Raw genomic sequence first — 26,368 nt, 5'->3', positions numbered from 1 at the left:
TTCTGGTTTTGCATAATAATCAATATTGTTCATAGTTTACTATTGGTGTTATATTAAAACCATTCTCTTATGTTGTTTTTATTTTTAATTGCTTAATATAAATTATACTTTATGTTTTCTTATCAGCTTATTTTCACATTATTTCTGCATTTGTTTCTTTCTTCACATGAATTGAACAGGAAAATTGAACTCAATTAAAACTGCATTGCTTGATTTAGAAATTCTTTTTTTCTAACAGTATATTTTAGTATCAAATTTTCAATTAAGGCGCACATACTTTTTCTTTTTATTTCCTCTTTATAATATCTCCTCCTTTAGTATCAAGTTTTTCTTCGCATTTCCTTCAGTTTTTTTTATGTTCAGTTTAAAAATTTCAAAAAATAAGTGTTGAAAATATATCATAATTATAACCCAAAAAAATTGACAATTTTTTCTATGGCACATTCAATTGGTCAAATACAATAATTGTAACAAAAAATCAACATCCTTAATTAAGTGATTGCTCATTCTGGTTAACCAAAAACATTACTTGTTCAGCTTACAATATAAAAGTGGTTCAAAGAATCAAAATGCTAGAGTGAAAATTAAGCTTCACCTATTGAAATAACGGGTCACTATCTGCCTTGGACAATAAATAGGCCAACGCAGCAAATGCATCACCGTCTTTCACTTTGCCACGTCTAGTCTTACTAATGTAGTTATGTAGGTCTTTGCTGGTAAAACCCACTTTATCGTATCCACCTTTTTGGGAAACCATGTAACCCATTATGTGACAAGTTTTAACACCACATGCTTGCAAGCTGTTTGTTTGTGTTTTATCGGCCTCATTAAGCCCACGATTCGCGGGAATAAGATGCCTGTACTTAGGTGGGCACAGTAGATGATTGTGTTCACTCTCAAACACACTGACTTTCCACTTAACCATTCTATAGTGACAAATGAAACAAATCCTCGCCCTGCAGTTGACACGAGTAATTGCCTTATGCTTCCCTTTGCCGATTATCCCTTTCAAGGTGTTTCCAATGTCTTTCTCCTCCTTTATTGCAAACCAATTGTCTTGTATTAATGTTGGCATTAGCATCCACCATCTTCAAGTCTTTTTGGGACACAAACCATAGCACTTGGCATATTTGACATAAAATTCACAAACTTGAGATTCTGTATCAAACACCAATCCCCATATGTCTTTGATGGTCAAATCAGTTATCAACTTTTCAAAACCATCAACATTAATTATATCTGCCTCTACTTCATCTACAGTTACATCCACCATATCATCACTTTCATCAGAATTGTACTCATATTCAACACTTAAATTCTCAGATTAATCACCATCTTACGACTCTTTGCCATCATTCTCCATGACTGAACTTAAAATTTTAACATGTTAGGTACTAATAACAAAAATAATAAATACATATTGTTAAACCTGCTAATTGTTAATCTAAAAATAATTTTAGTGAATTATTTTAATGAATATTTAAATATGATATGACTTATTATCTAAGAGCATCATCTTTATTTATATAGCTAGGAACATCATCTTTATTTATAAAAATGATATATAGGCATAATAAAGAAATAATGAACAGTATATTCTCATGGTTTTCAAAATATCATAATATCCATGAAAGTTCAACTTTAATGTACGTAATACTAACCTGCTGATAAGAAAGCGAGTGTGTATCACTGCTCCACTCAAAAGAAATAGTCAGAAATAATAAAATGTAAATCTTGCACCTGAGATGAACATTAAAAAAGAAAAACAAATTAGCATACAATGAAAAATATTGGGCTGTGCCAATATGGAAGAGTATAAGCATGATTGATTGTACATGAATAATTGATGAGTTTGGAAAACTCCAAATTAAATTAGTGATAATCAAACATTATTAATATGATTAATTGTAAAATTATTAGTTTAATTTCAATTTATAAATGTTGATTAAAATAATTTTGCTATGCATGTTTTTGATGGGCCGAAAAGAAAGGAAAAAATAGAACAAGCCCATTAAAATATTTTCAGCATTGATACAATGTTTATTGTGGCTGATTTGCTTTTTGGGACAGATTCAATCATTATTATTAGCCCAAATCAATGTTTCTACTAGAATTTAACTTGCTTGGTCCAAAACCAATTTTGAGAGAAAGCAAATGTTATGCTTCATGCTTCCAACGGATCTCCTTTTTTCACCATGTGATGGAATTCAAATTTTATAAAATAGAGTTAATGCAGTCCTTGGAACCATGAGAGATAAATTATAATTGATTAGATGGTTGGCCTTGATAAGGCACGCTACTCAGTAAAAAGGAAGCAAAAGCAACTCATTTTTAATTAATTTGTTCAAATTTATTTAATTGCTTTTCTTTCTACTCTCTCTTCTCTCTCATCTCTCTTCTCTATTCGGTCATATCACAGAGTAAACCATGGAAGCTATGGTAAGCTACCATAGAGAAGAAGAAGAAGCAAGCAACAAGACCATTGTAATGATGGCAAGAAAAAGAAAACAAAAAGTATGTTGTGGCTGAGATTTTCATCACATAAGGTAAGATTTGGTGAAGAGATCTCAGCTTCTCCATACCAAAAATGGATGAAGAAGATTTCGGTCAGAGAAAGAAGATCTCAGAGGGATGGCTCATCTCTACTTTTGTGTCCACTCATCACAGAAGGTAGCTAAGGTGGCTGCGTGAGGGAGGAAGCAAAAGTGGAGCAGGAGGAGCTGTCATGCATCAAGAAGCATCAAGGGCTAAAAATCCTACTTGGAGTGTAAGTCAAGTTGGATGGCTCAGATTGATGAAGATTGGTGTAAAGAGAAGACACAGGGGTCATTGCATGTTGGTTTTAGCATTCGGTTATCTCTCCTCTCTCTCTCTGGCCGAACCGGTTTTGCATGAAGAAGAAAAAGTTTAGCTTGGTTTATTTGGTTTCAACCGTGGAGGCTTCCCCCTATATATAAGGGAGAACAGCCAGGGCTTGAAGCAAGGAGTGAGAGTGCAAGGCACAGAGTTCTCAGAGCTACCTAAGCAAACAGAAGTTCTTCTCCTTCAATATTTTCTGTTTTGTATTTTTCTGTTTAATTTTGTCTGTCTTGAGTCTCATGGAAAAAGGCAAACAGTGAGGTTTGTAAGAAAAAGTCATAGAGCGAAAAAAGGCAGAGAGTGCAAAATTAAAAGAAAAAAGCCATAGATGTCCTTAGAGGTCCTTTGTACATTTGTGTTGTGTTTCATGATTCTGTGGGAATTCCCTTGCAAGTTGGGTTAATACTTAGCAGTTGAAAGTTTGGTAGTAACCAAGTCAAGTTCAGGATTGGGGTTTAAATTCTGGACTTGTCCCAAATAGGAAGGGTAGTTCCTAGGGAGAATTGGTGTTTGTAATCAAGGATGATTATAGTGAAATTCCATCATCACATCATTGTGATGGAGACACATCATTGTGATGGAGACTGGATGTAGGCTACACTGCACTTAGCAGCTGAACCAGGATATATCTGGGTGTAATTTTCTCTCTCTTCTACTTTATTTCTGTTTCTACTGCACGAAAGATAAAACTGAAAAATATCTCGTGTCAGGTCACGAGATAAAAAGAAAAAATCTTGTGGCTGGGTACGAGACAAAAATAAAAAAGTCTCCAGAAGTTGTTTCAAAGACCAGCAAGTGTTATTAAGTGAAAAAGGGGCTAAGATTCAACCCCTCCCCTTTCTCTTAGCCACTGAAAACCATCAGTTAGTATCAGAGCTTGGTCTCAAAGAGATCAAACTTTGCATCTTGGAGAAAAGATCCAGATGGCAGAGAACAGTGGCTCAACCCTGGTGTCCTACAATCTGACAAAAGGACAGTCAAGCAACAAACCTCCTCTTTTCAATGAAAAAACTACACCTATTGGAAGGAGAGAATGAAGATTTTTGTGCAAGCAATAGATTACAGACTATGGAAGATCATCCTTGAGGGTCCTCAATTTCCAACCATCACAAGTGCTGAAGGAATAATCTCTCTTAAACCAGAAGCCAGCTGGACCGAAGAAGACAGAAAGAAGGTGGAGCTCAATGCCAAGGCTGTCAACTTGCTCAACTGTGCCATCAGCTTCGAAGAATACCGACGATATCACGATGCACAACGGCAAAGAAAATCTGGGACAAACTTTAAATCACTCATGAAGGAACCACCATAGTAAAGAAGACAAGGATAGACATGTTGAACAGAGAATATGAAATGTTCTCAATGAAGGAAGGAGAATCAATAAATGAAATGTTTGAAAGATTCAACATCATCATTGTCGGCTTGGATGCTATGCGAATTACGTATCCTGATTCTGTGCTTGTGAGGAGAGTTCTAAGATGTCTTACTAAAGAGTGAGAAACAAAATCTTTAATCATATCTGAGAATAGTGGTCTAGATTCCATGACATGTGATGACTTGAGAGAAAACCTACTTGCTTTTGAAAACACTTATTTGAAAAAGGATTCAAAAAAGAAAGGAATTGCTTTTACATCTGTTACTAACCCCTCTGAAAATGAATTTGTGTTGTTTGCCAAAAAATTCAGAGAAATGGTGAAGTTCAAGGAGAGAAGCAAGGGAAGCAGCTCTAGGAAACAAAGGAAAGATCTCAGTAAGGTGATATGTTACAATTGCAAAGAAACTGGGCATTTCAAGTCAGATTACCCTAAGTTGAAGAAAGAAGAGAAGCCAAAGAAGGAAAAGAAGAAAGGTCTGATGGCCTCTTGGGAGGACTTGGAAAATGATTCTGACGATGATGAAGAATCCGAAACCAAGTCAAAACCATGTCTTATGGCAGACCACGTTGAACAGGTAGTCACTCATAACCCTGACACTGAAGCTCTTCATCTTATGATAGACCACCTTTCTGAAAAAATTAGATGCTTCTTGCTGGATAATCAAGAACTTGAATAACAAATCACCATTCTTAAAGCAGAAAATAGTTTTCTCAAAGAAAAACTAAGGGAGGCCGAAACTGTTGTTGATCTTGTTGAAGAAAACAAGCAATTAAAAGCCCAACTTAGGAGCTGTGAAAGTGATCATTCTATTGTTGCATATGTAAATTGTTTTAAAGAAAATGAAGAGTTGCTTAAAGAGGTCAAAAGGCTTAAAGAAGACTTAGCCAAGTTCACTCAAAGTCAAATCTTGACTAGTCAAAAACCTCTTTATGATAAAGCTGGCTTGGATTTTTTTAAATCTGTTGAGAAACCTCATTTTGAAAATATTGCCTCATCTTCTAATGATACAAGGTTTCAAAACCCAACAAGCTTTAACAAAACAGCAACTCCAAGATTTTGTAGACTATGTAACCGAAATGGACACTTTCCCATTCAATGCTTCTTTAGTGAAAGGATGATTGGTGATAAAGTTTACAAAATTGTTTTTGATTATAATGGATTGGGACATAAGAGATTGTTTAACGTGAAAGGATCCAAGAAGATTTGGATACCTAAGGTCACTTGAGCTTGTTTTGTAGGTATGCCTAGCATCCAAATGGAAGGACAATATGTGGTACATGGACAGCGGATGTTCTAGGCATATGACCGAAAAGACAACCTTCTTCATAAAGTTTGATGAGTATGATGGAAGATTTGTTACTTTCGATGATGATGGTAAAGGAAAGATAGTGGCCGTTGAAAAAGTTGGTAAAAGCTTTTCATCTTGTATAAATGATGTTCTTCTTGTAAATGGCTTGAAACATAATTTACTTAGTGTAAGCCAATTGTGTAATATAGGATATGAAATTATTTTTAGAAAGTTTATATGCTTAGTTGTTTGTGAAAAAACTGGAGATATTTTGTTTGAGGCTAAAAGGTGCAATAATGTGTATGGATTGACTCTTGAGGACTTGAAAGAACAAAATGTAACATGTTTCACTTCTCTTAAATCTGAAAAATGGCTATGGCATAGAAAGTTGGGTCATGCTAGCATGTACCAAATTTCTAAGCTAGTCAAGAAAAATTTGGTTAGAGAAATTCTAAATATCAAATTTGATAAGGATCTTACTTGTGATACTTGTCAATTAGGCAAACAAGTAAAATCCTCTTTTAAACCAAAAGATGGAATTTCAACCAAAAGGCCATTAGAGATGTTACACATTGATCTTTTTGGTCCAATAAGAACTCAAAGTTTAAGAGGTAAACACTATGGTCTAGTGGTGGTAGATGATTACTCTAGATTTGGTTGGGTACTTTTTCTTGCTCATAAAAATGATGCTTTCCATGCTTTCTCAACCCTTTGTAAAAAAATTCAGAATGAAAAGGACTTAAAAATTGCCCATTTGAGAAGTGATCACAAAAAAAAAGTTTGAAAACCAAGACTTTGAAAAATTCTATGATGATTTTAGAATTGCTCATAACTTTTCATGCCCTAGAACCCCTCAACAAAATGGGATGGTTGAGAGAAGGAATAGAAGCCTTCAAGAGATGACTAGGGCCATGCTTTGTGAGAATGAGATTCCAAAATTTCTATGGGCTAAAGCTGTAAATACAGCTTGTTACATTTTGAATAGGACAATTATTAAAAAAGGGTTGAAGAAAACTCCTTATGAGCTATGGAAAGGAACCCCTCCAAATCTTAAGTATTTCCATATTTTTGGATGCAAATGCTTTGTACTTAACAATAAAGAAAACCTTGGTAAATTTGATCCAAAATCCTATGAAGGGATGTTTGTTGGATACTCCACTACTAGCAATGCCTATAGAATTTATCTCAAAGAACATAGGACCATAGAGAAATCCATACATGTCTCCTTTTGTAATTCTAATTCAATCCCCAGTGCTGTGATAGAAGATAATACAGATTGTGAAGATGTTGTCAACAAGGAAACCAGTGAAGAAAATCCCAAGTCTGCTCAAAATGAAGAATCTGTCAGTCCAGTTTTGTCTCATCAGAATGGAGAAGACATTTCCATTTTGTCTCCTGAGCCAGCAAGAGAATCTGAAACAGTAAGACCCACTGAAGCTCATCAAAGCTCAACATCACTCCGGAAACCAAGAGAATGGAAGTCCATGAGGGGTTATCCTCATGACTTTATCATTGGTGATCCCTCTCAAGGTGTAACAACAAGATCCTCAACCAAAAGGCAATCCGAACCAAGCAATCTTGCCCTCTTGTCACAAATGGAACCCAACAATGTAAAACAAGCTCTTGAAAATCCATCATGGGTCAAAGCCATGCAAGAAGAGCTTGCTCAATTGGACAAGAATGAGGTTTGGACACTAGTACCTCATCCGGATGGTAAGAAGGTTACGGGTACTAAGTGGGTGTTTAAAAATAAATTAGTTGATGATGAAAAAGTTGTTCGTAACAAGGCTAGATTAGTGGCCCAAGATTACGATCAAGAAGAGGGTATAGATTTTGATGAGTCTTTTGCTCCGGTAGCAAGAATGGAAGCAATTAGTTTGCTTCTTGCCTATGCTACCCATAAGGGTTTTAAAATATTTCAAATGGATGTAAAATGTGCTTTTCTTAATGGATTTATTGATAGAGAAGTGTTTGTGGTACAACCCCCGGTTTTGAAGATAAAGAATTTTCAAACCATGTTTTCAAACTCTCAAAGGCTCTTTATGGCCTTAGACAAGCTCCAAGAGCTTGGTATGAAAGGCTTAGTGCCTTCTTGTTGGAAAATCAATTTCAAAGGATACCACCGACACTACTTTATTTATTAAAGCATCTAATGATGATATTCTTCTAGTTCAAGTTTATGTAGATGACGTTGTGTTTGGGTCGGCCAATGAGTCCTTGTGTGAGGAGTTTGGAAAACTCATGACTAGTGAGTTTGAAATGAGTTTAATGGGAGAGCTAACTTTCTTTCTTAGCCTCCAAATTAAACAAACTCCTAGTGGTACCTTTATTCACCAAGGAAAGTATGCACAAGAACTAATCAAGAAATTTGGCCTAGAAAATTCTAAACCAATGGGAACACCAATACATCCAAACACTAAACTTGAAAAGGATGATATTGGAAAAGATGTGGATGAAATACGGTATAGAGGAATGATAGAATCTCTCATGTACCTTACCTCCTCTAGACTGGATATTGTTCAAAGTGTGGGTGTATGTTCAAGATTTCAATCTCACCCAAAAGAATATCATCTTTCAGCCGTCAAGCGCATCATTAGATTCATGAAGGGAACTAGTGATTATGGCTTATCGTATCCAAAATCTGATGATTTTTGTGCAGTAGAGTTTTGTGATGCAGATGGGAGATAGGGTAGATAGAAGGAGCACATCCGGCACGTGTTGCTTTCTTGGAAGCTCACTCAACATGTGGTCAAGCAAAAAACAAGCCATAGTGGCTCTATCCACAGCCGAAGCTGAATATATTTCTGCATCTGCATGTTGTTCACAACTAATTTGGTTGAAAACGCAGTTGGAAGATTACAAATTAAAGATCAATAGTATACCCTTATTTTGTGATAATATGAGTGCTATAAATATTTCTAAAAATCCTGTTCTGCACTCAAGAACCAAGAACATTGAAATCAAATATCATTTTATTAGAGAACATGTGCAAAAGGGTACTATTGATATTCAATTTGTAAAATCTGAAGACCAACTTGCTGACATTTTTACAAAACCCCTCTGTGAAGACAAATTCTGCTCATTGAGAAAAAGTTTGGGAATGATAGATTTAAGCTATATTGATAACTTGTGAAATTTTGATTCTGTTCAGTTTTATCTCGCAGGAAAGCAGGAGACTAATTTCAGGATGTGTTGAAAAGGCCATGATATAGGGGGAGACTGCGCAAACATTAATTATCTTAGGACCCACCAAATTTCTTTGACCCCACTCTGACTAGTTTTGAGTTTCTCTTTGTGTTAATCACAATTCCTTTTTGTTGTCTTATCAAATCTTGTGGGAAGAAGTTATTATCAAATCAAATCTTTTCCCTCTTCTCATCCCTTGATTATAGGAATCAACCTTTCAGTTTTAATTTTAAATAAAAGAAACTTCCCTTGGTTAATAACCGCTCATTAATGGGTATTAACTCCCTCCATTTCTCTCTCCACTCAACATTTAATGCGTCCCTAACCTCCCACATCTCTCCACTCAATTCGGTTCTCTCTTCATCTTCTTCCTCTCTCCACTTCTCCATTTTTAGTATCATGAAAAAGAAAACTGCTCCAAGGAAAAGTGAACGAATCCTTTTCTCTAAAAAACCTTCCACACCTCAAACCCACACACATATACACATTCACTCCACATCTTCATCCTCTCCCTCACCATCATCCAAGCAAATGGACACCATGAGGACAAAGGTGATAGCAACAAAGACTTCCTCAAGAAAAAAGAAGGAACCCATAGTTGAAGAGGAAGAGGAGTCCCACACCTCACTGCCTCCATGACCGCCGCCATCACCGCCGAAGAAGACCACCCCTGGACACAGTTCACAAAAGAACAAAAGCTTTGTGTTACACAACACGAGGGAACCAACCAACTTGGAATCATTGGAATTCAAAAATAAGTACAACAAACTTCATTCACACTATGATCCCGCCAGATTCAATTCGTGTGCCTCCTATGAGTTCCACAAGGAAGTATTGGAGAAACGTCACATATGTGCCACATACCTAGTGAATCTGGACTCACTCACAGCCAAAGGAATCAATATTTCTCCTCTGTTTGAGAATCCGAAATGGACTTCTCTGCTCCATATTCAGAAACATGTTTACCCTGAATTTGTACGAGAATTTTATGCTAATATGAGACTGATCGATGGCACCATTCATTCCTACGTAAAGAGGGTATACATGACTCTGAACTCGGAGACCATCAGCATTGCCCTAGGCTAAACAGATGAGGGACCAAGAGCGTACATGACTGAAAAATGGGACTCTCAAATTGGGGTCACATACAAGCTAGTCCTGCAACAAATCTGTGAGAACTTGTCTGGCTTGGATGGCACCATCCCCACTCACAAGGCCCTCGGTCCCACTAACTCATTGCTGCACAGAATCATCACTCATATTCTAACTCCTCAAAGTGGTTCACATAACAGAGTAACTGTTTCTGACTCTCTTATACTTTTTGCTATTGTTACTTCCTCTCCTATCTCATTTGGATACCTTATGATAAGGCACATGTGGAAATCTGTTAAAAGTACCAAAAAGGCAAATCTAACTTATGGCATGTTTCTCACCAGTATTTTTGAATATTTTAAAGTTGATATAACAAATGAAGCTATAGAGAATAAGGTTTCAATGATTAAAGGAGGAGGAGTTATGAAGGGCACCAAAGGGAAGAGTTCAGTACCCTCGGACAGTGAGTTTGAGAGTCGACCACCTGAATCTTTCAAGACGATAGAATCGATCAAGAAAATTCTTACTGAATTCTCCAACATGTCCAAGCTAATGGTGCAATCATACAAGGCGGCCCGCAAGCAAGCTTTTGAAAACGAGCGAGCTTGGATGAAGTGCAAAGACAGGGTGGGTCTAATGTTGCAGAGTTTTGAAGAAGAGATGGGGGCTGCCAGTGATGATGATGTAGATGGCTCTGAGTACAATTTATCTGATGATTGATCTTTTTTTATGTTGATATCTGGCTTGGTTTGGCTCAATTTGGTACTGTTGTAGGCTGTTATGGATACTTTAGACTTGTGATACTTTAGATCTGTGATACTATGTTATTTTGCTACTGGTAATATTTTAGATATTTTGCATATCACTGTTATTTCTTTGCAGGTCTTCCTTGATGACAAAAGGGGAAAAAATGCTGAAAAATTGAAAGGTTGCTTTGCTTGAAAAGTAACTAGAACTAAAAACAGGGGCTGAAATCAAGTTGAAGTTGATTCATGATTACCCCTGAACATGGATTGTGTTGCTTTGTTGTGCTCTGTTTTGTTTTATGGTTATTTTTTTTCTAATTTTGCAGGTTATTGTTGTCATGATCTGTTTATTGTTGTGATAAGTTTGTTTAAGCTCTGGGTTATGACAAGTTTGTTTAAAGCTCTGATATTTTTTGTTTAATAATCTGCAAATCCTATTTTGGATGATAACCTGAAATAGTTTCATATTTTGTGAATTATTTGGCAAGAAATATTTTTACAAGAACTTGTTTTGAACCAAAGCATGTTGAGTTTTGAATATATGTTGAAAAGTACTCTGAAGGTACTCAAGCATGCTTTATTTTTTGTTTGTTTGGTTTGAGCAGAAAATCAATTTTATGATAACAAATGAGTTTTGTTTATCACTCTAATTCTGCTCATAAATCAAGCCATTCAACATCTTACATGTAATATGTTGAATAACATTGTTTCTTTAGGCTTGATAAAAATGTTACAGGTATAAAGCTTCCCTTGGTAGAATAGCATACATTAAGGGGGAGCCATGTAACAATTGGAAAGGAATGAATCCAAGTATTCACAAAGGGAGTTCTCTAATTTTTTATCCTTTTCCATTTTAATTTTTAATAATGTTTGTGATGAGCGGATAATTTATACCCTTTTTGGCATTGTTTACATAGTTTTTAGTATGTTTTAGTTAGTTTTTACTATATTTTTATTAGTATTTATTCGGACTTTACTATGAGTTTGTATTTTTTTCTGTGATTTCAGGTATTTTCTGACTGAAATTGAGGGACCTGAGCAAAAATCTGATTCAGAGGTTGAAAAATGACTGCAGATGCTGTTGGATGCTGACCCTGCTGCATTCGAAATGAATTTTCTGGAGCTACAAAAGCCCAATTGGCGCGCTCTCAATTGCTTTGGAAAGTAGACATCCTGGGCTTTCCAGAAATATATAATAGTCCATACTTTGCCCGAGATTTGATGGCCCAAATTGGTGTTCAAAGTCTGCCTAAAATATCTTGGCGTAAAATGCCCAAACTGGCACCAGAATTGGAGTTAAACGCCCAAACTGGCACCAAAGCTGGCGTTTAACTCCAAGAAAAGCGTAAGCACGAAAAAGCTTCAATGCTCAGCCCAATCACACACCAAGTGGGCCCCGGAAGTGAATTTCTGCGCTATCTGTACTTAGTTACTCATTTTCTGTAAACCCTAGTAACTAGTTTAGTATAAAAACTACTTTTAGTGATTTATTTTACATCAATCTTTGGACATTTAGTCCTGAGACTCTTAGAATTTTAATTTTGTACATGTTTGGAGGCTGACCTCACGGCCATGCCTAGACCTTTTTCACTTATGTATTTTCTACGGTGGAGTTTCTACACCCCATAGATTAAGGTGTGGAGCTCTGCTGTTATTCATGAATTAATGCAACTACTACTGTTTTTCTATTCAATTCACGCCTACTTCTTCTCCAAGATATACTCTTGTTCTTAATTCAGTTAAGTCAGAATGAAGGGGTGACCCGTGACAATCACCCAATTTTCGTTACTCGCTTAGCCAAGATCGCGTGCCTGACAACCACAAAGCGGTCTACATGATGTTCAACGTAGTCATTGGACGACAGCCGGAGTATATTCTCTTGGGTTTCTAATCAAAGATTCACATCGTCTCTCCTGACAACAGAGCATTTGAATCTGAGATTAACCTTCGTGGTATAGGCTAGAATAAATGCAACATTCCTGGGATCCGGAAAGTCTAAACCTTGTCTGTGGTATTCCGAGAAGGATACGGGATCCAAAAAGTTTAAACCTTGTCTGTGGTATTCCGAATAAGATCTGGGAAGGGATGACTGTAAAGAGCTTCAACCCTGCGAATGTGGGCGCAAGTGACAGTGTGCAAAAGGACAATGGTCCTATTCCGACGCTAGCGGGAATCGACAGATGATTAGCCGTGCGGTGACAGCGCATATGGATTTGTTTTCATCCGAGAGGATCTTACAGCTTGCCATGGAATGAGGTAACGCATGGTTGCAAGAAGGCAATAGAAAAACAGAAGTTCATAAGCAACAAAGCATCTCCATACGCTTATCTGAAATTCCCACCAATGAATTACATAAGTAATTTTATTTTATATTATACTTTATTTATATTTTAATTACCAAAACCTCTTAACCATTTGAATCCTCCTGACTGACATTTACAAGGATGACCATAGCTTACTTCAAGCCGACAATCTCTGTAGGATCGACCCTTACTCACGTAAGGCATTACTTGGACGACCCAGTGCACTTGCTGGTTAGTTGTGCGGAGTTGTGAAGAATAATTGAGATTACGATCGTGCGTACCAAGCTTTTGGGCGCCAGAGATCACAATTTCATGCACCAAGTTTTTTGCGCCTGCCGGGGATTGTTCGAGTTTAGACAACTGATGGTTCATCTTGATGCTCAGATTAGATAATTTTATTTTATTTTTAAGCTTTTTATTTTCGAAAAATTTAAAAAAAAATAATACAATATTTTATTTTATTCTTCAAACTTTTTAAGAATGAATTCTAGAGTTTCATCATGATCTATTGAAGCCTGACTGGTTGTCAAGCCATGTCTAATCTTTTGGATCGAGGCTTCCACTTATCATGGCAAGAGCCTTTGGATTCCCATCTATTTGACTGTTGTATGTCTGATTTGTATGCTGAAGCTTGGCTGGCCATTTGGCCATGTCTAATCTTTTGGACCGTAGCTTTCTCATAAAGCTTGGCTGGCTATTAAGCCATGTCTAAATTTTTAGACCGAAGCTTTAGACTAACATTGCATGATTCCTGGAATTCCTATTAAAAATTTTGAATTTCTTTATTTTCTTTTCCTAAAGAATTTTTGAAAAAAAAAATCCAAAAAATTTTTAAAACTATAAAAACCAAAAATTTTATGTTTCTTGTTTGAGTGTAGTGTCAAATTTTAAGTTTGGTGTCAATTGCATATTTTTAATTTTCACAAAAATTTTTGAAAACTCATGCATGGTGTTCTTCATGATCTTCAAGTTGTTCTTGATGATTTTCCTTATTTGATCTTTGCATCTTCTTGTTTTGTGTCTTTTCTTATTTTTCATATGCATTTTCAATTTGTTAGTGTCTCAACATTAAAAAATTTTTAAGTTTGGTGTCTTGCATGTTTTTCTTTTCTTAAAAATTTTCAAAAATATGTTCTTGGTGTTCATCTTGACATTCAAAGTGTTCTTGGTGTTCATCTTGACATTCAAAAATTCAAAAATAAAAAATAAAAAATTTTCATGTTTTGTGTCATTTTCATGTTTTTCTCTCTCTTCATTAAAATTCAAAAATAAAAAATAAAATCTCTCCCTTATTCTTCTCATAAATTTCAAAAATTTTGAATTGATTTAGTCAAAAAATTTTAAAATTTAGTTGTTTCCTATTAGTCAAGTCAAAATTTTCAATTTAAAAATATTATCTTTTTAAAACTTTTTCAAAAATCAAATATTTTTCAATTTTCTTCTTAATATTTTCGAAAATTTTTAAATTTGATTTTCAAAATCTTTTTCTTATTTTTATTTCATATTTTCGAAATTCATTGCTAGCATTTAATATTCTGATTCAAAAATCTCAAATTGTTACTTGCCTATTAAGAAAGGTTCAAGCTTTAAATTCCAAAATCATAACTTTTAGTTTCTTGTTAGTCAAGTAATTAACTTTAATTTTCAAAATCAAATCTTTTTAAATTTTTTTTTTAAATCTTTTTCAAAATAAATTTCAATCATATCTTTTTCAAAACTTAATTTCAAAATCTTTTTCTAACTTCTTATCTTTTCAAAATTGATTTTCAAATCTTTTTCAATTAACTACTTGACTTCTTGTTTGTTTTACTAATTCTTATCTTTTTCAAAACCACCTAACTACTTTTCTCTCTCTAATTTTCGAAAACTCCTCACCACTTTTTCAAAATTCCTTTTAATTAACTAATTGTTTTAAATTTTAATTTTATTTCTTCTTTTTAATTTTCGAATACTAACCAATAATTAAAATAAAAATATTTTCCTTTTATTTTAATTTAAATTCGAATTCTCTCTCTCTCATCTCTTTCTATTTATTTATTTAATCACTAACACTTCTCTTCTTCTTATAATTCGAACCCTCTCTCCCTCTCCGTGTTCGAATTCTTCATCTTCTCTCCTCTTTGTTCTACTCTTCTATTCTTCTACTCACATAAAGAAATCTCTATACTGTGACATAGAGGATTCCTCTTCTTTTCTGTTCTCTTCTTTTTCATATGAGCAGGAGCAAAGATAAAAACATTCTTGTTTAAGCTGATCCGGAACCTGAAAGGTCTCTAAAGAGGAAGCTAAGAGAAGCTAAAGCACAACACTCTGGAGAGGACCTGATAGAATTTTTTGAAAAAGAAGAAGAGATGGCCAAATCCAACAACAATGGTGGAGATGCAAGGAAGATACTTGGTGACTTTATTGCACCCTCTTCTAACTTCTGTGGAAGAAGCATCTCAATTCCTGCAATTGGAGCAAACAACTTTGAGCTTAAGCCTCAATTAGTTTCTCTAATGCAGCAGAATTACAAGTTTCATGGACTTCCATTGGAAGATCCTCATCAGTTTTTAGCTGAATTCTTGCAAATTTATGACACTATTAAGACCAATGGGGTTAATCCTGAGGTCTACAGACTTATGCTTTTCCCTTTTGCTGTAAGAGACAGAGCTAGGACATGGTTGGACTCACAACCTAAAAATAGCCTGAACTCTTGGAAAAAGTAGGTCAATACTTTCTTGGCCAAATTCTTTCCACCTCAAAAATTGAGCAAACTTAGAGTGGAAGTCCAAACCTTCAGACAGAAGGAAGGTGAATCAACCTTCAGACAGAAGAAAAGTGAATCCCTCTATGAAGTTTGGGAAAGATACAAGCAATTGATCAGAAGGTATCCTTCTGACATGTTTTCAGAATGAAGCATCATATGTATATTCTATGATGGTATGTCTGAATTGTTCAAGATGTCATTGGACCATTCTGCTGGAGGATCTCTTCATCTGAAGAAGACACCTGCAGAAGCCCAGGAACTCATTGAAATGGTTGCAAATAACCAGTTCATGTACACTTTTGAAAGAAATCCTGTGAATAATGGGGTGACTCAGAAGAAAGGAGTTCTTGAGATTGATACTCTGAATGCCATATTGGCTCAGAACAAAATATTGACTCAGCAAATCAATATGATTTCTCAGAGTCTGACTGGAATGCAAGCTGCATCCGGCAGTACTAAAGAAGCTTCCTCTGAAGGAGAAGCTTATGATCCTGAGAATCCTGCAATAGAAGAGGTGAATTACATGGGAAAATTCTATGGAAACACCTACAATCCTTCATAGAGGAATTATCCTAATCTCTCATGGAAGGATCAACATAAGCCTCAACAAGGCTTCAATAATAATAATGGTGGGAGAACACGGTTTGGCAATAACAAACCTTTCCCATCATCTTCTCAGCAACAGACAGAGAATTCTAAGCAGAGCCTCTCTGACTTAGCAACCATAGTCTCTGATCTATATAAGACCACTCTAAGTTTCATGAATGAAACAAGGTCCTCCATTAGAAATTTGGAGGCACAAGTGGGTCAGCTGAGTAAAAGAGTTACTGAACTCCCTCCTAGTACTCTCCCAAGCAATACAGAAGAGAATCCAAAGAGAGAGTGCAAGGCCATCAATATATCCCATACGGCCGAATCTAAAGAGGAGGGAAAGGTAGTGATTTCCACTGAGAAAACCCTCAATGGACGTCCACTAGCCTCCAAGGAGTTCCCTAATGAGGAACCAAAGGAATCTGAGACTCATATAGAGACCATAGAGATTCCACTAGACTTACTGTTGCCATTCATGAGCTCTGATGAGTATTCTTCCTCTGAAGAGGATGAAGATATTATTGAAGAGCAAGTTGCTCAATATCTAGGAGCAATCATGAAGCTGAATGCCAAGTTATTTGGTAATGAGAGTTGGGAAGATGAACCCCCATTGCTCATCAATGAACTAAATGATCTGGTTCAACTGAAATTATCTCAGAAGAAATAGGATCCTGGAAAGTTCTTAATACCTTGTACCATAGGCACCATGACCTTTGAGAAGGCTTTATGTGACCTTGGTTCAAGTATAAACCTCATGCCCCTCTCTGTAATGGAGAAACTAGGGATCTTTGAGGTACAAGCTGCAAGAATCTCATTAGAGATGGCAGACAACTCAAGGAAACAGGCTTATGAACTTGTAGAGGATGTCTTAGTGAAGGTTGAAGGCTTTTACATCTCTGCTGACTTCATAATCCTGGAGACTGGGAAGGATGAAGATGATTTCATCATCCTTGGAAGACCCTTCCTAGCCACAGCAAGAGCTGTGATTGATGTGGACAGAGGAGAGCTAGTCCTTCAATTGAATGAGGACTACCTTGTGTTTAAGGCTCAAGGATCTTCTTCTGCAACCATGGAGAGGAAGCATGAAAAGCTTCTCTCAATACAGAGTCAAACAGAGCCCCCACACTCAACTTCTAACTTAGGTGTTGGAAGGCCACCACTAAGCTCTGAATCTCTGTGAAGCTCTCTAAGAGCTCACTGTCAAGCTATTGACATTAAAGAAGCGCTTGTTGGGAGGCAACCCAATGTTATTTAATTATATTTATTTATTTTCCATTGCTATTTTATGTTTTCTTTAGGTTGATAATTATGTGAAGTCACAAAAACAACAGAAAAAATAAAAAACAGAATGAAAAACAGCATTAAAAATAACACACCCTGGAGGACAAGCTTACTGGCATTTAAACGCCAGTAAGGATAACAGAATGGGCGTTTAACGCCCAGCCTGGCAGCATTCTGGGCGTTAAACGCCAGAATGGGCAGCACTCTGGGCGTTTAACGCCAGAAAGGGCTGTCTGCCATCTGGCTGGAGTTAAACGCCATAAATGGGCATCTGGCTGGCGTTTAACGCCAGAAATGGGCAACAGAGTGGCGTTTAATGCCAGAAAAGGTAGCAGAGCTGGCGTTAAACGCCAGATTTGGCACAAAATGGGCGTTTGAACGCCAGAATGGTGCAGGGACTCAGATTTCTTGACACCTCAGGATCTGTGGACCCTACAAAATCTCCATCTACCCCACTTCTTCTTCTCTCCTCTTCACACATTTCCATAACACTCTTCCCCATACACCCTTGACCAATCACCTAAATACCTCTTCCCCAAACACCCCTCACCTATTAAATCCTACCCTCTTCCCCACAACCTATTCACCACTCACATCCATCCATCATTAAACCCACCTACCTCACCCTTCATATTCAAACCATCTCCCTCCCAAACCCACCACACATGGCCGAATACCCTCTCTCCCTTACCCTATACATACCCCCTCCTTACCACCTTCATTTTCACACAACATACACACTACTACCCCCCTTGGCCGAACCATTCACCTCCCTCCATCTCCTCCATTTCTTCATCTTCTCCTCCCTTCTTTCTTCTTTTGATCGAGGACGAGCAAATATTTTAAGTTTAGTGTGGAATAAGCTCTGTTTTTTTGTTTTTTCATAACCATTAATGGCACCTAAGGCCGGAGAAACCTCTAGAAAGAGGAAAGGGAAGGCAATTGCTTCCACCTCTGAGTCATGGGAGATGGAGAGATTCATCTCAAAAGCCCATCACTAAGAAAAAGATGGAGAAAACAAGAGAGCCCACTCATGGACCTCAACAAGAGTATAAGAAAATTTCTCATAATGAAATCCCTGAGATACCCCAAGGGATGCACTTTCCTCCACAAAACTATTGGGAACAAATCAATACCTCCTTAGGAGAATTGAGTTCCAACATAGGACAATTAAGGATGGAGCACCAAGAGCACTCTATCCTTCTCCATGAAATTAGAGAGAACCAAAAGGCCATAAGAGAGGAACAACAAAGGCAAGGAAGAGACATTGAGGAGCTAAAGCACTCCATAAGATCTTCAAGAGGAAGAACTAGTCACCATTATTAAGGTGGACCCGTTCTTTAATTTTCTTTTTCTTTATTTTTCTGTTTTTCGTTTCCTATACTTTATGTTTTATTAATGTTTGTGTCTTTATTACATGATCATTAGTGTCTAGTGTCTTGCCTTAAAGCTATGAATGTCCTATGAATCAATCACCTTTCTTAAATGAAAAAAAAAATGTTTTAATTGCAAAAGAACAAGAAATGCATGGTTTCAAATTCTATCTTGAAATTAGCTTAATTATTTTGATGTGGTGACAATACTTTTTGTTTTCTGAATGAATACTTGAACAGTGCATATTTTTTATATTGTTGTTTATGAATGTTAAAATTATTAGCTCTTGAAAGAATAATGAAAAGGAGAAATGTTATTGATGATCTGAAAAATCATAAAATTGATTCTTGAAGCAAGAAAAAGCAGTAAAGAGCAAAAGCTTGCGAAAAAAAAGGAGAAAAAAAATGGCAAAAAAAATGAAAGAAAAAGAAAAAGTAAGCAGAAAAAGTCAATAGCTCTTTAAACCAAAAGGCAAGAGCAAAAAGTCAGTAACCCTTTAAACCAAAAGGCAAGGGTAAAAAGGATCCAAGGCTTTGAGCATTAATGGATAGGAGGGCCCAAAGGAATAAAATCCTGGCCTAAGTGGCTAAATCAAGCTGTCTCTAACCATGTGCTTGTGGCGTGAAGGTGTCAAGTGAAAGCTTGAGACTGAGCGGTTAAAGTCGTGGCCCAAAGCAAAAAGAGTGTGCTTAAGAACCCTGGACACCTCTAATTGGGGACTCCAGCAAAGCTGAGTCACAATCTGAAAAGGTTCACCCAGTTATGTGTCTGTGGCATTTATGTATCCGGTGGTAATACTGGAAAACAAAATGCTTAGGGCCACGGCCAAGACTCATAAAATAGTTGTGTTCAAGAATCAACATACTAAACTAGGAGAATCAATAACACTATCTGAATTCTGAGTTCCTATAGATGCCAATTATTCTGAACTTCAAAGGATAAAGTGAGATGCCAAAACTATTCAGAAGCAGAAAGCTTAAGTCCCGCTCATCTAATTGAGACTAATCTTCATTGATATTTTTGAAATTCATTGTATATTCTCTTCTTTTTATCCTATTTTGATTTTAGTTGCTTGAGGACAAGCAACAATTTAAGTTTAGTGTTGTGATGAGCGGATAATTTATACCCTTTTTGCCATTGTTTTTACATAATTTTTAGTATGTTTTAGTTAGTTTTTACTATATTTTTATTAGTATTTATTCAAAAATCACATTTTTGGACTTTACTATGAGTTTGTATATTTTTCTGTGATTTCAGGTATTTTCTGGCTGAAATTGAGGGATCTGAGCAAAAATCTGATTCAAAGGCTGAAAAAAGGACTGCAGATGCTGTTGGATTCTGACCCTGCTGCATTCGAAATGGATTTTCTAGAGCTACAGAAGCCCAATTGGCGCGCTCTTAATTGCGTTGGAAAGTAGACATTCTGGACTTTCCACCAATATATAATAGTCTATACTTTACCCGAGATTTGATGGCCCAAACTGGCGTTCAAAGTCTGCCTAAAACATCTTGGCGTAAAACGCCGAAACTGGCACCATAATTGGAGTTAAACGCACAAACTGGCACCAAAACTGGCGTTTAACTCCAGGAAAAGCCTAAGCACGAAAAAGCTTCAATGCTCAGCCCAAGCACATACCAAGTGGGCCCTGAAAGTGGATTTCTGCACTATCTGCACTTACTTACTCATTTTCTGTAAATCCTAGTAACTAGCTTAGTATAAAAACTACTTTTAGTGATTTATTTTACATCAATCTTTGGACATTTAGTCCTGAGACTCTTAGAATTTTGATTTTGTACACGTTTGGAGGCTGGCCTCACGGCCATGCTTAGACCTTTTTCATTTATGTATTTTCTACGGAGAGTTTCTACACCCCATAGATTAAGGTGTGGAGCTCTATTGTTCTTCATGAATTAATGCAACTACTACTGTTTTTCTATTCAATTCAGGCCTACTTCTTCTCCAAGATATACTCTTGTTCTTAATTCAGTTAAGTCAGAATGAAGGGGTGACCCGTGACAATCACCCAATCTTCGTTACTCGCTTAGCCAAGATCGCGTGCCTGACAACCACAAAGCGGTCTACATGATGTTCAACGTAGTCATTGGACGACAGCCGGAGTATATTCTCTTAGGTTTCTAATCAAAGATTCACATCGTCTCTCCTGACAACAGAGCATTTGAATCTAAGACTAACCTTCGTGGTATAGGCTAGAATAAATGCAGCATTCCTGGGATCTGAAAAGTCTAAACCTTGTCTGTGGTATTCCGAGTAGGATCCGGGATCCGGAAAGTCTAAACCTTGTCTGTGGTATTCCGAGTAGGATCTAGGAAGGGATGACAGTAAAGAGCTTCAAACCTGCGAATGTGGGGCGCAAGTGACAGTGTGCAAAAGGACAATGGTCCTATTCCGATGCTAGCAGGAACCGACAGATGATTAGCCGTGCGGTGACAGCGCATATGGATTTATTTTCATCCGAGAGGATCTTACAACTTGCCATGGAAGGAGGTAACGCATGGTTGGAAGAAGGCAATAGGAAAGCAGAAGTTCAGAAGCAACAAAGCATCTCCATACGCTTATCTGAAATTCCCACCAGTGAATTACATAAGTAACTTTATTTTATGTTATATTTTATTTATATTTTAATTACCAAAACCTCTTAACCATTTGAATCCTCCTGAATGAGATTTACAAGGATGACCATAGCTTGTTTCAAACCAACAATCTCCGTAGGATCGACCCTTACTCACGTAAGGTATTACTTGGACGACCCAGTGCACTTGCTGGTTAGTTGTGTGGAGTTGTGAAGAATAATTGAGATTACAATCGTGCGTACCAAGCTTTTGGGCACCAGAGATCACAATTTCGTGCACCAGTTTGTCATCAAGGGGGAGATTGATGAGTTTGGAAAACTCCAAATTAAATTAGTGATGATCAAACATTATTAATATAATTAATTGCAAAATTATTAGTTTAATTTCAATTTATAAATGTTTATTAAAATAATTTTGTTATGCAGGTTTTTTATGGGCCGGAAAGAAAGGAAAAAATAGAACAAGCCCAATAAAATATTTTCAGCATTGATACAATGTTTATTGTGGCTGATTTGCTTTTTGGGCCAGATTCAATCATTATTATTAGCCCAAATCAATGTTTCTATTAGAATTTAACTTGCTTGGTCCGAAACCAATTTTGAGAGAAAGCAAATGTTATGCTTCATGCTTCCAACGGATCTCTTTTTTTCATCATGTGATGGAATTCAAATTTTATAAAATAGAGTTAATGGAGTCCTTGGAACCATGAGAGAAAAATTATAATTGATTAGATGGTTGGCCTTAATGAGACACGCTACTCAGCAAAAAGGAAGCAAAAGCAACTCATTTTTAATTAATTTGTTCAAATTCATTTAATTACTTTTCTTTCTACTCGCTCTTCTCTCTTCTCTATTCGATTATATCACAGAGGAAACCATAGAAGCTATGGCAAGCTACCGTAGAGAAGAAGCAAGTAACAAGACCATTATAATGATGGCAAGAAAAAGAAAACAAAAAGTATGTTGTGGCTGAGATTTTTATCACATAAGGTAAGATTTGGTGAAGAGATCTCAACTTCTCCATACCAAAAATGGATGAAGAAGATTTCGATCAGAGAAAGAAGATCTCAGAGGGATGGCTCATCTCTACTTTTGTGTTCACTCATCACAGAAGGTAATTAGGGTGGCTGCGTGAGGGAGGAAGCAAAAGTGGTGCAGGAGGAGCTATCATGCATCAAGAAGCATCAAGGGCTAGAAATCCTACTTGGAGTGTAAGTCAAGTTGTTTGGCTCAGATTGATGAAGATTGGTGTAAAGAGAAGACACAGAGGTAATTGCATGTTGGTTTTAGCATTCGGTTATCTCTCCTCTCTCTCTGGCCGAACCGGTTTTGCATGAAGAAGAAGAAGTTTAGCTTGGTTTATTTGGTTTCAACCGTGGAGGCTTCCCCCTATATATAAGGGAGAACAGCCATGGCTTGAAGCAAGGAGTGAGAGTGCAAGGCACAGAGTTTTCAGAGCTACCTAAGCTAACAGAAATTCTTCTCCTTCAATGTTTTCTGTTTTGTATTTTTCTGTTTAATTTTGTCTGTCTTGAGTCTCATGGAAAAAGGCAAACAGTGAGGTTTGTAAGAAAAAGTCATAGAGCGAAAAAAGGCAGAGAGTGCAAAATTAAAAGAAAAAAGCCATAGATGTCCTTAGAGGTCCTTTGTACATCTGTGTTGTGTTTCATGATTCTGTGAGAATTCCCTTGCAAGTTGGGTTAGTACTTAGCAGTTGAAAGTTTGGCAGTAACCAAGTCAAGTTCAGGATTGGGGTTTAGATTCTGGACTTATCCCAAATAGGAAGGGTAGTTCCTAGGGAGAATTGGTGTTTGTAATCAAGGATGATTATAGTGAAATTTTATCATCATTGTGATGGAGACTGGATGTAGGTTGTACTGCACTTAGCAGTTAAACCAAGATATATTTGGGTGTAATTTTCTCTCCTACTCCATTTCTGTTTCTGCTGCACGGGAGATAAAACTGAAAAATATCTCGTGCCGGGTCACAAGATAAAAAGAAAAAGTTTCGTGGTTGGGTACGAGACAAAAATCAAAAAGTCTCCAGAAGTTGTTTCAAAGACCAGCATGTGTTATTAAGTGAAAAAGGGGCTAAGATTCAACCCCCTTCTCTTAGCCACTTAAAACCATCAATAATCAATTAGATGTTGTTTTAAATTTAAATTATTTAAATTTATAAATATAAGTTAGTTCAATTTTAAAATTTAATTAATTTAAAGAGATAAATTTTGTCCAATATAAAGAAAAGGATATTTAGGTCTTTTTATAAAATTAAATAAAAAATATTTTTTAATTTTTATTTAATTAAAAGAGTGTTTTAGTAAAAATAGTAATATAATATATATTTAAAAAAAATTAAATACTGATGTGAAAAATAAATTCCACATGACTAGTTATTATTTGTTTATATTTTAAACATATCGGTATATATGAATTTATCATCGTACCGAAACAAATATAAAAAATTATTTAAATTTTTTTAGAGTTAAAATAATAGTTTACTCGTATATTCCGTAGCATCAACATCAAAAAACGACAAGATAGAGCTTATTTGTATTGTAGCTTTTACGAAACTCCAGGAGAATATTGTTCTTTTCAAGTATTGAATACATTGCCTCTACTTTGCTAGATTTTTTCCTCACATAATCATCATTCTCTCTTGTTCCTTTCGATTACGACCATCTTCACCTTCTATATATATATGTTCTCCACTACACTTCTCTTCTTTAGCTCTCTTTGATTTGTTAAAGCTTAGGGAGATATGGGTGAGGTAGCTCTCTCAAATGGGCAGAACCATTCTATGAATGGTTACAGGAAGAGTGGTTGGTATGAAGAAGAGATTGAAGACAACTTAAGATGGTGCTTTGCTCTTAATAGGTACATCTTTTTAACTACTCTTTTTTCTTCCCTGTTCTTAGCTAATCCAAAATCTCATATCACTAACTGTCAGATGAAATACCACATTAGCATTTTGGCCTTTTTCATGTTCATTTATGATTTACTATTATAACTTTTTCTTATTGACTTTAGAAGATTCATGAAAAGAATAAAGCCAGAGACAATATGGTGAGAGAAGTAAGAACTTCTTTGAGTCCAAATGAGACAAAAATAGAACAAGTGGAACAATCTTTGGTGATTGCAGCTTCTCATGCTAGGAAAAGTAAAGTGATCCTAAAAAATGATAAGCTTCTTTTGCCTATGGCTATGAAAAAGGCAGACATACATACATATACAAACAGTACATAATGAAAATAAGACATAGCAAATGTAGCTATATTTCAATTATCTTATTTGCTTTTATTATGAAGACACACTAATGTAAGAGTAATTTCATTTTCTTCTTTGGATCGGTTGTAGTATATTGCATACAGGAACTAGCCAATACCAAGACATTGCACTATTGGACACTAAGCCCTTTGGAAAGGTAAGCATCTTCTTTATGCAAAAGAATTAAATCTACCTTTATGAAGAGGAAACTAAGTTTATGTGGCTGTTACAGGCATTGGTAATTGATGGGAAGCTTCAGAGTGCTGAGACAGATGAATTCATCTACCATGAATGTCTTGTTCATCCACCACTCCTTCACCATCCTAAGTAACTCCGTCCTATATGCTCTTTAAGAATCTAATTTCATTCCCAATCCCATGTGATTTACCTAGAACTTTTATTCATTCAGCCCAAAGAATGTTTTTATTATGGGGGGAGGAGAAGGATCCACTGCAAGGGAATTGCTCAGGCATAATACCATTGACAAAGTTATAATGTGTGATATAGATGAGGTAAATTAATTGTCTCCTAAGTTGGATAATATACATCCCATGGAGCTATACTATCAAAATTCATTTCTTCAAAGCTTTTATTTATTGATCAGGAGGTGGTAGACTTCTGCAAATCATACTTAGTGGTAAACAGGGAAGCATACCATGATCCGAGACTTAAGGTCATCATCAATGATGCCAGGTCTGTTAATCAAAATTATAACTTGTGATTCGTGAATTATAGTTCAATGGTCTTTGCCACCAATACCAAGTTCTAATAGGTATTAGCAATGAATGCAAAAATTGTGATAAATTTTACTGCAATGTATCATGATATGAAGGGCCGAGCTAGAAAGCAAAGAGAGGTATGATGTGATAACTGGAGACTTGGCAGACCCAATTGATGGAGGCCCTTGTTATAAACACTACACCAAGTCCTTCTATGAATGCACCGTCAAGCCTAGACTGAAGCAGGGTGGCATATTTGTAACACGGGTATTATAAGACCAGTGTCCATTACATGAATCAAACACTTATTAGAGGAAACAATAAAGAAACATTTCTACCACAACATCCATTTGCAACATTTCTAGACCCTAAAATGATTAATTAACTTAAAACATACATGATATGGTGATTATCAATTGCCACCAAATTAAATAGAACATGAGAGCCACACTAACCTGAACTAAAAGGATTTTGTATGATCTTGAGCAGTGCAGCATAGAAATCATGAATTGAAAGGTAGAACCAGAAAGTATGGCTTGCAAAGAACTAACCGGCGATGCTAATTGACCATTGAATAATTGAGCTTCTCTATTGACAATATCAGAACACAATCTTAAAGGTCCTCCTGCTGCAGTTCTACCTCCTGGTAAAGCACCCCAATGGCAATGTACTCAGAACCCACACTTTTCTTGCTCCGTATAGTTGCTTCATCATATAATCATCAATTAACCAACAATAACATTATATAACAGTAAGCATGCATGTTGGAATTGGTGATAAATTAATTACCTTCGCGACGGAGCTTCCCAGCGGAGGAGAGTTCCGCGATGACAACGAAGTGGGGCTGCAGGAGCTGCGGTGACTACGGGGGCTCCGGTGGCTGCGGGGCTGCGAGAGCCTGAGGGTGCTAGAGTTCTTTGTTCCTTTTTCATTTTTCAGTTTTCGAGAGG

General features: G+C 36.3%; 1 protein-coding gene and 1 long non-coding RNA gene across 4 annotated transcripts; one reads left to right on the top strand and one right to left on the bottom strand.

Annotated features, from left to right (window-relative positions):
* Positions 469-26,368, bottom strand: LOC110271161. Of its 2 annotated transcripts, XR_002361472.1 has the most exons (4): positions 26,208-26,368; positions 25,874-26,123; positions 1,662-1,740; positions 469-1,365 (listed from the first exon to the last, which is right to left on the bottom strand). It is a non-coding gene; the product is annotated as an uncharacterized LOC110271161 (long non-coding RNA). The 2 variants fall into 2 exon arrangements; XR_002361471.1 differs by lacking the exons at positions 469-1,365; positions 1,662-1,740 and having other exon boundaries at positions 25,701-26,123.
* LOC107639673 (thermospermine synthase ACAULIS5-like) lies at positions 23,950-26,302 on the top strand. 2 transcript variants are annotated; one of them, XM_016343223.2, is made up of 6 exons: positions 23,950-24,309; positions 24,790-24,856; positions 24,932-25,026; positions 25,109-25,211; positions 25,304-25,392; positions 25,532-25,956. In XM_016343223.2, exons 1-6 carry the CDS (start codon positions 24,194-24,196, stop codon positions 25,692-25,694), a joined length of 633 nt encoding a protein of 210 aa, XP_016198709.1. In that variant the 5' UTR covers positions 23,950-24,193; the 3' UTR covers positions 25,695-25,956. The 2 variants fall into 2 exon arrangements, with proteins under 2 accessions (XP_016198709.1, XP_020977111.1); XM_021121452.1 differs by lacking the exons at positions 25,304-25,392; positions 25,532-25,956 and adding an exon at positions 26,159-26,302 and having other exon boundaries at positions 23,992-24,309; positions 25,109-25,215.

Source organism: Arachis ipaensis, chromosome B04, assembly GCF_000816755.2.
Source record: "Arachis ipaensis cultivar K30076 chromosome B04, Araip1.1, whole genome shotgun sequence".
NCBI classification, from domain to species: Eukaryota; Viridiplantae; Streptophyta; class Magnoliopsida; order Fabales; family Fabaceae; genus Arachis; species Arachis ipaensis.
Note: the sequence above shows the minus strand (reverse complement) of the source record. Positions and strands in the feature narration are given on the sequence as shown.

What these genes read in the sequence shown, in the direction of transcription:
- LOC107639673 (XM_016343223.2), top strand. Translation starts at nt 24,194, where the DNA reads ATGGGTGAGGTAGCTCTCTCAAATGGGCAGAACCATTCTATGAATGGT. An exon ending in TGGTGCTTTGCTCTTAATAG is followed by an intron (nt 24,310 to 24,789) that starts GTACATCTTTTT and finishes GATCGGTTGTAG; the next exon opens with TATATTGCATACAGGAACTA. An exon ending in ACACTAAGCCCTTTGGAAAG is followed by an intron (nt 24,857 to 24,931) that starts GTAAGCATCTTC and finishes TGGCTGTTACAG; the next exon opens with GCATTGGTAATTGATGGGAA.